Source organism: Semicossyphus pulcher, unplaced genomic scaffold (assembly GCF_022749685.1).
Source record: "Semicossyphus pulcher isolate SPU_LCO1_2020_fin unplaced genomic scaffold, fSemPul1.0.p SCAF_3, whole genome shotgun sequence".
In the NCBI taxonomy this organism is placed as follows: Eukaryota; Metazoa; Chordata; class Actinopteri; order Labriformes; family Labridae; genus Semicossyphus; species Semicossyphus pulcher.
In genome coordinates, this window is record NW_027211704.1 from 28,409,504 (window position 1) to 28,420,988 (window position 11,485).

At 39.1% G+C, this 11,485-nt stretch overlaps 1 protein-coding gene across 4 annotated transcripts; it reads left to right on the top strand.

The window, feature by feature from the left end:
- The first annotated feature begins 514 nt into the window (after nucleotides 1–514).
- bin2b (bridging integrator 2b) lies at nucleotides 515–10,793 on the top strand. 4 transcript variants are annotated; one of them, XM_069678998.1, is made up of 12 exons: nucleotides 515–726; nucleotides 2,881–2,961; nucleotides 4,144–4,198; nucleotides 4,637–4,731; nucleotides 5,183–5,278; nucleotides 5,438–5,545; nucleotides 5,640–5,725; nucleotides 6,474–6,549; nucleotides 6,720–6,802; nucleotides 6,960–7,698; nucleotides 8,842–8,934; nucleotides 10,326–10,793. In XM_069678998.1, the coding sequence occupies exons 1-12, from the start codon at nucleotides 634–636 to the stop codon at nucleotides 10,434–10,436; spliced, it is 1,716 nt and encodes a 571-aa protein (XP_069535099.1). In that variant the 5' UTR covers nucleotides 515–633; the 3' UTR covers nucleotides 10,437–10,793. The 4 variants fall into 4 exon arrangements, with proteins under 4 accessions (XP_069535099.1, XP_069535100.1, XP_069535097.1 ...); XM_069678999.1 differs by having other exon boundaries at nucleotides 6,963–7,698; XM_069678996.1 differs by having other exon boundaries at nucleotides 516–726; nucleotides 10,323–10,793.
- The last annotated feature ends 692 nt before the right edge of the window (nucleotides 10,794–11,485 follow it).

Sequence of the window (11,485 nt, forward strand, 5' to 3'; positions counted from 1 at the left end):
CAGAAACTGCACAGAAATCAATAGTCAAATAGGCAATTTCAACGACGTTTACATCATCAATGTCATGAATATATTTTACAGTAAATAGACAAGAGTTGTATCTATTATTGACACACAATGCCATACGATCTTATTTCTAATTTGAACTAAAACGGAGTTTTTTGAGGCACATGAACGCAGCATCTCACTACAGCTCTCTTGTTTACGTCACGACGCTGAATCAGGTACGCATCATCAGAGAAACGCAATCAATCTACACATAATTTCCAGGTGAGTGTTGTTGGCTAACTTCCATCTTTACCAGATAGCAGCAGCGGAGTGCAGTTTTGCAACAGTGCGGGCTACACGATGACAGTTCAACAGATTAGGACACGCAAGAACAATTCTCAATAATTCCTTTGACAAGTTTAAACAAGAGCGGCGAGCTGATGTTGATGAAGTTAAGGACTTCATTCTCAGCCGTGTCCAACTCTGTGTGTGTGTGTATCCCTACGTCTTGACACTATTGTTGCTCCACCTCCATCGTTGTGAATTTAAGTCGCAGTTCAGCCGCAGTGAAGCAGTTTCTCAAGAGGAAGCAGACGGGGGGCGGACTTCACTTATTGAGGAGAAACCGACGAAAAGAAATTAACAATGGCAGAGAATAAGATGGGCCCAAATCTCCAGGCTGGAGCTGAATTATTCGCCAAAAGGTTCCAGAAGTCGTTGAATAGAGCTCAAGAGAAGGTAAGCCAGGCAATTCAACCTAGTAAAGTTACGTATGGTTCACTTAACTTTAAAACGGTACACGAGAAGCACTGTCATCGTTTTGGTAGACACACTTCGTAAAGCTCATCAAGAATTACCATGTGGTGCTGGAATCTGTGCTGTCATCTTGTCTGTAATGTCAGACATCTTTTGAATAAGGCTACTCAAGTAAGGGGCTCTTTGGAAACAGCATATGAGGCACAAGAGATGTAGCTTCCAGTAGAACATTTAGGCTTACAACAAGGCTCCCAAACAGGGACAATCAGGTCTTAGAAAATGATAAGTTTCAAACAGCTATTTTTTAGTAGAGTTTGACATTATTTACAAAGTAATACTGCTGTTGAAGTAGGTAATATGTAGCTACTGAAATGTTCCCAATCTCTGTCTGTTATTTAGCTCCGTACCTATTTGTATCTTATACAAAAGTACTGTTAAATAAGAGGAATAAAACATGTTAAGCCTACCTGCTTTTCATCATGAAAATGTAAGAACCTGTGATCTGACCATGAGAGAATAGGAAACATTTTTATGTACAAGCCTATTTTCATGCTCTAAGCCTGGCCTACTCTAAGTTGTGACTGTCTAGTTTGAATTGGCACTTTTACTGATACCCTAATCAGTAAAACATTAATAAAACAGCAGCTTTCCAGTCTGAGCATCATAGTGTTGTTCAGTATTTTGCAGCTTAGTGCGGACACAAAAGCTGCCACTTCCTGACTGTGCACTTCCTCTCACTTGCTGGGACTTTCTCATTCTGTTTGTTGTAGACTTGTGGTTGATTTTACTGCTCCACCTCAAACAGCAGCGACAGAAGTTTGCATGTACTTTAATAAGCTGCAAAACGACGAGATCAGTTTTGGGCACTCAGGATTTTTGTTTAATTCTGAAAACAGAAGGATAGACACAATTTGTTGCAGAGTTGAAGGTCATTTCATGTGGCATTCAGGCTCTCAAACAGCTGCAAGCAGTGGACTTTGAAGGACACTAATAGTTAACCATATGTGTTTACTTTAGGGGAGGCATATGAGTATGTGGTATTGTATATGAAACATTAGAATTGTTATTTTTAATAGCACTAGAGCTAACTCAGCCAGGTTAATATAAGCCAATATATCCTGCAGATTGTGTCAATCTAGTGACCTATGGGTGACTGCCAATATTTCTGGGCTTCCAGAGTAGCCAGCAGATATCTTGATAATTGATAACGGATATCCTGGCCAAGACTTCCTTCTCTGTGCACTGGTCTTTGTTTACAGTTCTACTAGCAACTGAAGACACGACAAATGTCTTAGAGTTGAGAGATGACATCTACAGCTGTATTGTTATCTGCATTCATACGCAGATATGTATTATAGAGATAAAAAAAAAGTAAGATATATTTTGAACTGCAGAATTGTGTTGGCAATTTAAAAAAATCTAAGTTAGGGAATCCAAAATGTTGTTTTTGTGTTCATGATGAATAAACTGATTTTTGAATATCTAAATTGGTGAGCCTGACAAATAGTACAGTTTTTTTAGATTGATATAGATTTGATATCTGGGAGTTTAAATAAATCTGTTGACAAAAGATTGGGGGATTCTAATAATTGTAACATAAACATCAGACAATCTTGATAAAAAAAAAACACATGTAATATTTGTCTTACTCACAATGTACATGTTAAAAAAGGATCCATATCAGAATCAGAAATACTTTATTTATCCCCGTGGGGAAAATAGATCTCAATGATGTCAAATCATGTCATTTTTTCCCCTCAATCATGTCATTACCCACTATGCTATTCAGTGGCTGACATTTTGGTTCTAGATTTAAGTGTTTTATGTGAGTATATGTCTGAAGCACGTAGCCTCACCAAGATCAAGAGGTGGCTGTAGAGGTCAGTTCAGCTCAGTCTTTATTTAAAACGTCACCACCCAGGATTTGTTAAACTTTTTGGGTAGTATCTTGACATCAAATGAGAAATGTTTTAGAACTCACACAGCTACCTATTTATTTTTTTTTTTTACATATGCAGTAGAACTCCTCCACACCTGTCAACGGACATTGATGAGTAAAAATGGAGTTCCCCTTCCCATTGAAACCTCTGGTATCACGTTTTGAAACTTACTCATGACTTTATTGTCCTCTTTCAGGTCCTACAAAAACTTGGCAAAACCATGGAGACCAAGGATGAACAGTTCGAACAATGTTGCCAGAGCCTCAACAAACAACAGGTAAACTAACATGTAGCCTTTTAAACATAAGAAGGACTCTCTACATGCTGGTTCTTTCTCTATTCACTGCAAGAGTCAATAGAAAGGACAAATATAGTTTTTGCCAAAGTTACCCTGCTCATTGTTTTACCTTACCAAAAATGTTCTGTTAAATGGAGCACTGCTTAATCTACAAATGTAAAAGAAAGTGCTGTTTTTGCTGATGAGATGCCAGACTACAAGTTCAGACAATCAGCTTCGCCTTGAAAACAGGAATTACTTGGAACAAGATGCAGCTCTGTCTCATTTTCTTATCCCTTCTGCATAAACAGTGCTTGCTGTCTCTTATTGTTACCTTTATGCAAGCATTGCTCTTGATACTAAAATAAATGAGATACAGTAGCTTCCATTAATATTCGAGAAAGTATCCATTCTTAGAGTTACTCACATGAACTAATAATTTGGGCCAGTTTTTTTTAAATATCACAAGCTTCTTTTTATAAATGAAAGGTTTATTTAAAAGCAGTAAAATCCACCCTGACTCAGTGTAATACACAGATGTACAGGCTTACTTGGTCAAGTTATATCCTGGTCTGGCGTGCCTATTACACTTAATTATATAGTCTGTGCTATTACCTTGTGTGCTAATGTTAGCAGACTTAAAACTTTAAGCTTTATAATGTTAATTACAGAATTTACATGCTAGCTTTATACCACTTTTCTACTTGTGCTACTGTACAAAGTTATCATGTAGCTTGTCACAATTGCTGCTGTTAAGCAGACATAAGTTCATAAGTTGAAAGTTGCTCGAAGCTCATCCAGCGTTAAATGCAACATCTAGAGTAAATATTGGAGGGAAACTGAGGAGGAACAACAGGAAGCAAGTGTACGTGCTGAAGAGACACTCTGCTTTCACTTCACCACTGCCAATACCACATCAAATGTTGTGATTGTTATTTAATTTAAACTCTGTGGGGTCAGACGATTTGGTATTTTGAATTATATATATATATATACAGTGTGTAACTCTGCCAAAAAAAGCAACATGCAGTGTAACATAGACACAAAGATTTCTTCATCTGAGGTTGTTAAGGAAATGCTGAAGCATAAGTGGCTCAGATCAGCCGTAGAGATACTGTTACTGGGTGCCACTGAATTAAACTTGTTTGTATTTTGTGCTTTGTGTTTTGCATCTGTAAACAGATGGATGGAAGCAGGCTGTTAAAAGATGTCAAATCTTACTACGCAGCAGTAAAAGGTAGGTTAAACAGCATACACAGACCCACAGCACGGTGTTCAGAGAAAGCCACTATTTGCTGAATAAAAGGGAAGTAACTCTCTGCTATTCTTGGATTCTGAGCTGACTTTTGCAATTCTGTCTGCGTTGCCATGTTATACAAGAAGAAATAAGACTCTGCAGTAAAGAACTGCAAACACAGCATTGTGTATGTGATTCATGTGTGGAAACCGTTATGTTTTAAGAGTGTAAGCTATTGCTCCCGCATTGTTAGCTCCAGTCAGGAAACCAGTGTTGTTCTGACTTTCTCGGGGTGGGTGTAGCAACAGTGCCACAAGCCCTAAAAAAAATACCACAACAATGCACTATGCTGCCGATGCTAAATGATAATGTGATTGTTTTTGAGTCATGATTTTAAGAACTTTTTGTCCTCTCACAATTTCCCATGCCTTTTCACAGCCGTGCATGAGACGTCCAAACGGCTGTCTCAGACATTGCGAGACATCTACGAACCAGACTGGAACGGAGTGGAGGGCCTTGCTGTCATCACAGAGGTACCTTCCTTGACGTGCCTATGTGATTTCTTGCACAAAAACAGTAATCTGCCACCCAGCCCACAGAGTTAGATCATTTGACAAAATGAGTTTCATTTCAGTAGTTAGGGCTTTTGTGCAAGGAGATTGATTTCACCTAGCACGTTTTAGGAAGCTTGATGTAATTTATATTGAAAATAGTCGGCATTTGAAGCAGAACAACAAGCAGTAAATCCGACATGTCATTACCCTGCTAAAGTTGTGTCCTGCAAAGTGTGTGTTGAATGAGCCATTTAGCTTATTAGCTGCTCCGTTACAACACATTAAACTGCATGTGTGAATGTGGCAAGTTTTCATATTGTGCAACAGAGTTCATATCCTTCCTTCCTTATAGAGATTTAAAAGTTGCATTAATGTGAGACCAGCTGCATCTGTTGTTTCTTTAATGTGAAAACAACTGTATCTCTTTTAGAGTGAAGATTTGCTTTGGAACGACTTCGAAGAGAAACTAAATGACCAGATTGTCCGCACCATGGAAAACTATACAAGCCAGTTCCCTGAGGTCAAGGTAGCCTGATGCATTTTAACTTGAATCAGTTCTTGTTTAACTGAAAACCAAGACTAGAATGACTTCTAGACCTCTTAATTATCACCTATCTTATATTTGACACATGGAGAGATAATCTGTCCTCTTAGAGAAGGACAATAACTTTTGTGTGTTTTTCAGGAACGAGTAGCTAAACGTGGTCGTAAGCTTGTGGACTACGATTCAGCACGACACCACCTGGAGGCGCTGCAGAGTGCCAAGAAAAAGGATGACGCCAAAATATTGAAGGTGGCTTTAGTTCTACAGTACACAAGTAATAGACATGATAAAAGTGGTTTCAACTGGAGGATTTTATCATTTGTTTCCAAATTCACTTTATCAGGCTGATGAAGAGTTCAACAAATCCCAAAATGTCTTTGAAGAAATAAACAGCGAGCTGAGGGAGGAGCTGCCTGTTCTCTATCAGAGGTATGGTAAACAGTCAACAACAGGAAATAAACATAGTCCTAGACAATCTCCTTAGTGGAACTTTGGACCATAACAAGTGGGTAAAAGTAGAATAACCATGTAAGAATAAATAGTTCCGAAGGTGACATCCAAGTATCTTATTAGGTATTCACGACTTACAAGACCTACTTGGGCGGTTTGGAACTTACAATATGTGAGAAGTGTATGCAAATGTGCAAAAAAGGAATTTAACTTAACAAATTCAGATACGTTTTAGAACCTTTTTGGGTATATTTTAAATTGGAAAAAAATGTGAAATAACCAAACAAGCATTTTTAACTTAAGATTTCATATTTAAATAATGCAGAAAAACAAGATTTCATGCCACCTATACTGTATGGAAGACAGTGAATACAGGAAATTAGAGATGAGGGAGATGGCAAAGACATGCAGTAAAGTTACCCAGTTCATTGTCTGCAGCTTAACCCCACAGGTCATCCTCCCGTTACACAGTCTCAGTGTCGGTGGAATTGATAGACACAAATCTGTCTGAACAAAGTGATGTCCTGTGCGTGATTTAGCCGAACAAAAGAACATTGTTCAGAGTACCTTTAATATAATTTGGGACTGAACGTTTTGAAGGAAAAAGTAAAACAAAAACTCTTGTGCTCTTTGTTTAACTGTATTCTAGACCTGTAACATCTACAGGTAGAATAATTCCAAGCTGAATGTTTACTGAAACCTAATGGAAATGTCTTTGTGTCTGTAGCCGGATAGGTTGCTATGTGACGGTGTTCCAAAACATATCAAACCTGAGGGATGTCTTCTATAAGGAAATGAGTGTGGTAAGATTTGACATCGCTCTTTTTATTCCTTTCTTAGATTAGTAATAGAAGAATTTTGGCTGCTTTAATAATAACAATGAAATAAGGAATTCCACAAAAGCTTAAATATATCTTTTAATATATATGTTAAGTATTTTAGTTGTGTGCTCATGTTGCACTTTGTGTGGCAGCTGAACCGTGAGCTTTACGATGTGATGAAGAAACTGGAGACTCAACATTCGGGGAAAGCCTTCATCATCAAGGGTCTGAACAGGTAGGGCATATGTGTTGCAAATGTTTCATTATCCATGGTTACAGTGTTCTAAACAACAATGTTGGGTCTAGTCAGTAAATAACGCAAATACCCTTCTGTTAGATTTATTAAATGTTATTTGTTTTTCCTGAATTAACATTTGCATTTTTTCCTTCAGCAGCACATCGAGCAAGTCAAAGAAGAGAAAGTCCGTGGTTATTTCCAATCCCATCCCTTGCAACACAGCTTTCCCAGCTGACCACGTCTCCATCCATTCTTCCAACGAAAATGGAAAGGATGCAATATCGTCTCCCACTGCCGAGCGGTCTCAGAGCACCTCTGAGGACACCAGCCAAGCAGAGGAAAGTAGTGTCTCATCCAAAGATGTCCACTCTTCAGACTCGGATCTCAGCTCCAGTGGTACCAACACACCTAAGAGAGTGTCAGTGTGTGACAATGACAGCACTGACAGCAACACAAGGAGTCAGAGTCCAAAGGAGGCGGAGGCAGCCGCAGAGGCAGCCACAGAGGCAGCCACAGAGGCAGCCGCAGAGGCAGCAGCAGAGGCAGCAGCAGAGGCAGAAGCAGACCTTACTACGGACCAGTCGGATGACTCTGGGGTTGGCGTACCAAAGTCAGAGCCTGTGAGTCAAGAAGGGTGCAATCCATCTGATTCTGTAGATAGTGATGCCTCACACAGTCCGGAGCAGGAGAAAGTTAGTCATCCACCATCAGAGGAGGCCAAGCCCAAGCCTGGACCAGTTCCTGCCCCGCGTTGCTCCTTCCGCTCCACAGAGAGACATCCCCGCTCACCTGCTGAGGAGCAGGAGGAGACAGAGGAAACTTTAGGCAACCAGGAGACAGCCGAGTCAGGAGACGACTGCAGCTCTGACAATCCTCCAGGATTCCTATACAAGGTAAGCCCACACAACTGTGATATAGAAACTTAAGACGTTAACATTTTGGTGAATGTTTAATTGCTTCGTGAGAGTGAGATGAGAAGATTGATATCAATCACATTTCTTCTCAGAAGAGTACTGAGTATAAAATTGTCGCGATGGATCGTGTAAAGAAAACTGTCCAATGAAATTAGATAAAGCAGAATCAGTCTTAATTTTTCCATGCATTCTTCTCCCATGTCAAAACTTTGGGCCCACATTACCTACAATAAAGTAGGTAAGTAACAGTAAGCAAATAGACCACAGACTGTTGGGTCTGTGTTTGTCTGTGTAATGTTATTTGTGGCATCAAGCAGAAATGAGGAGTGGGCTACAGAGTTCTGCAAAGCTCACTTCTTTATTAGTCCACCTCACCTGAATGTATTTAAGCTTGTTGTCTGCAGCCTTATATACACTGTACATACACTTACATACAGTCATTGTACAGGCAGCTCCTTCTGCAGCCACAAAAGGCTAACTATACATTTTTACACAATGAGCTCTGCAAATAAAAGTTTTTCTGGATGTTTAAGGTTTATATGATATTCCATACTTAAATCTAATACGTTAGAAAATATAATAGGAATAAGATGGCGTTACTTTTAACAACTTAATTATCAAAGTATATGACAGTTGTTAACACATAATCACTGAATTGTTATGGAAGGTGCTACAGATTTTCAAATTACACAAATATTGGCTGGCTGTGCTCAAATTTAAGCACTCAGTCCTCCTTTAATGAGAGCTACAACTTATGACCTCAATAAAAAACATGATCTTATATTGTCTGTATAAATGTAATGGTCAAAAGCAATATAAGTTAGTATATCATTTATCCCGTTTGCTTTAGACTATAAAGTGAAAGTAAATTAGACATTGCTTCCTCTGTTGTAAACATTCTTTTTTTACCCTGGACAATTATTTTCAAGTTAAAGTGTTAGTTCCTCCAAATAAAAGAGAACAGAAAACAACATTTACTTATTCTCCTCCAGTGGTATCTAGCTGTAAAAATGTAAAATGATAATAGGAAGAGAGCTGCTGTTTTTAAAGTCAACTGTGATGAGTGTAGATTGGAGTTGTAGAAATAAAGCTTCCATTATTGTGACTTGTGTTTTACACCAGGGGGTGGCGTTAGAGAGCCATGAAGCGTCTGAAGAAGGCCTGCTGCAGTTTGAACAGGGAGACATCATCCTTGTGCTCGCTGATGAGCAACAGGTTTGTGTGTGTGCGTGTGCATGTGTGTGTGTGTGTTCTTGTAAATCATCGATCATAGCTCACTACTTCTGGCATCACACCAAAGACATTATTACACTCTTCTGTAAAGTCTGCTTCTTTTTCATATCTTTCTGAACCCCAATTTTTTGTTCACTTTATTGTGGTGAGGTGTGTTTTCAGTTTTAGCCCTGTGTGCTCTCTCCTGCTGGTTCTTTTTCTTGATGAGAGGGAGTTTTTTGTTTTCCCTGTGGGGAACTGGCTATGGTTGGAGGTTCGATCTCCAGCTCCCTCAGTCTACATGTCGAAGTGTCCTTGGGAAGGACACTGAACCCCAAATTACTCTAAGTGGCATAGCCATCGGTGTGTGAATGTGAAGGCTGATTGTCAGTTGAGCACTTTGCATCGGTGTGTGAATGTGTGTGTGAAAGGGTGAATGTGACATAAAAATGGATATTACAGTACTTATATAGCGCTTTTCTAGTCTTTGCGACCACTCCAAGCTGCTTTTACACTATGCCACCGGGAGCAATCTTGGGTTCAGTGTCTTGCCCACGGACACTTGGACATGTAGGCTGAGGGAGCTGGGGATCGGATATCCGACCTTCTGACTGAAAGACGACCGACTCTACCACTGAGCCACAGCCACCCGATGGTGGGTGAATTATTAATGGACCACCCAAATATCAAAACCATCCCATAATCACTATTTTTTTGAAACTTAAAAATGGCTCTTTGCAAATCTGGTGAACTTGGAAAATCTTAGTTATGAGAGAAATGGTCAACCCAAAATGCACTCTTTTTAGTTCTACATTTGTTTAACAGATCATTAAGTTTACATTTAATAATCATCTGAATAAATGAGTGAATAAAGCTGATTTTGTGGCAAAAAGTGGATTACCTGTAAAGCTAAAACTAGATTAATGAATTGAATCCAATTGGATTCAATTCATTAATCTAACTAACTAAAGGAACTAACTTAAGTTAGTTCTTTTTCAGACTCCTGTTTATTGACAAATGTTTAATTTCAACTTTTGATTACACAGACAAATCACCTGACAACCAATCATTTAAGATCATTCAGGAAACATGATTACATCCATTGCAACAGGGTCTATCCCATCCCTCTCTGAGCTCAGCTAAGTTGTCTCTGCCCCTGAGTTAAAGTTTCTCTCTGTAGCTTTTTGAGTGGTTATTAGAAAGACACTCTTGGCTGGAACTTTTGGTGCAATTTAGGAGAACTCCTAATAGTAAAATAAATATCTTGTGCAAACGGCCCCATATTTTTTGTAAATCCCCAAGAAAACAAGAAATGAAACTAACAAACTATCTGATCAGAGGGTGGATTTGTTCCCATAACATCTTACATGTGTTTACTGTGTGTCTCACAGCAGGAAGGCCTGGTGAGGGGGATTAAGGAGGAGAACTGGAACCAGCACAAGGGTCTAAAAAATCACTCTGGGATCTTCTTGGAAAAACTTATCCAGCCAGTTCAGGCAGAGTGAGGCAACAGTCACTCATCAGCCTGTAATACGCTATTCTTCCATCAGGCACTCGGTGACTCACACACATTCACACACACACCCACACACAGGGAGTGAACCCATATGCTTTGGGTGCAGGAGTTGTACAAACAGATGATGTGACTGACAAACACATGGTCACTCACATGCTATGATGTTGCAACTAGTGGAACAAAAGTGACTTTTAGAACATTTTGTTAAAGATATTTGGATGAGTAAATGTTGCAGTATTTTTCTCTTTTAGATTTTGCAAAAACTTGCTGTGAAACACTGTGAAAAAAATCATTTTATACTAATGCTATAATCGTGTGTACATTTTCCTAATAAAGTTAAAAAAAAACCGAAAAGAGGATGTGATGTTTGTACAAAGTTCTGCATGACGGTAAGGTTCTATATCCTGCCATTGATTCAGTTGATCAGGGAATTTCCAAAATAAGTAAACATAGAGTAGCAGATAAAATACAATATATTTGATTTGCATTTCGTAAATAAAGGAAATTGTTGCTGCAAAACCAAAGATAAACAGCCTGAGCCTTTGAGAGAATTACGGTGATTCACCAGAAAGGAATGTAAAAATATTGTCAATACTTGAAAACTGAGCCGCACAGACTGTTTGACTGTGACGAGTTTATGGCAGAAAGGTCTGTCTTTTATAAAAACCCATTGAGCCAGTAGTCACTTCCCCTAGCTTTGTTGTTCTACTGTATGGAGCTGAGAAATAAAATCGTGTTGGAGTTTGTGCACATCACCAAATTAGACATACACAGACATAACCAGCTGCTGAATGAGCCAACACAGAAAGAGAGACTAACAGGACAAGCCAGGATAGGTAACTGCAACTACAAGGCAGCACTGCATCATGGGCGTTTAATGGGTTTTAAGACAGATTGCTTTGATTTGATGACTGGCTTTTTTCGCCTGTGTGGTTACAGTTAGGTTTAGGTCTAACAGCTGGGACTGTCAACATGCCTCCACTCCACTGATCATTTAAATGCAATTTCCCATAAACCTAAAGCACTAACAACTTTAAG

Excerpts from the sequence above, each read along its gene's own strand:
- bin2b (XM_069678996.1), top strand. The coding sequence starts at position 634 with ATGGCAGAGAATAAGATGGGCCCAAATCTCCAGGCTGGAGCTGAATTA. Across the intron at positions 4,732-5,182 it reads GCCTTGCTGTCATCACAGAG|AGTGAAGATTTGCTTTGGAA; the intron begins GTACCTTCCTTG and ends TATCTCTTTTAG. Across the intron at positions 5,546-5,639 it reads ATGACGCCAAAATATTGAAG|GCTGATGAAGAGTTCAACAA; the intron begins GTGGCTTTAGTT and ends TCACTTTATCAG.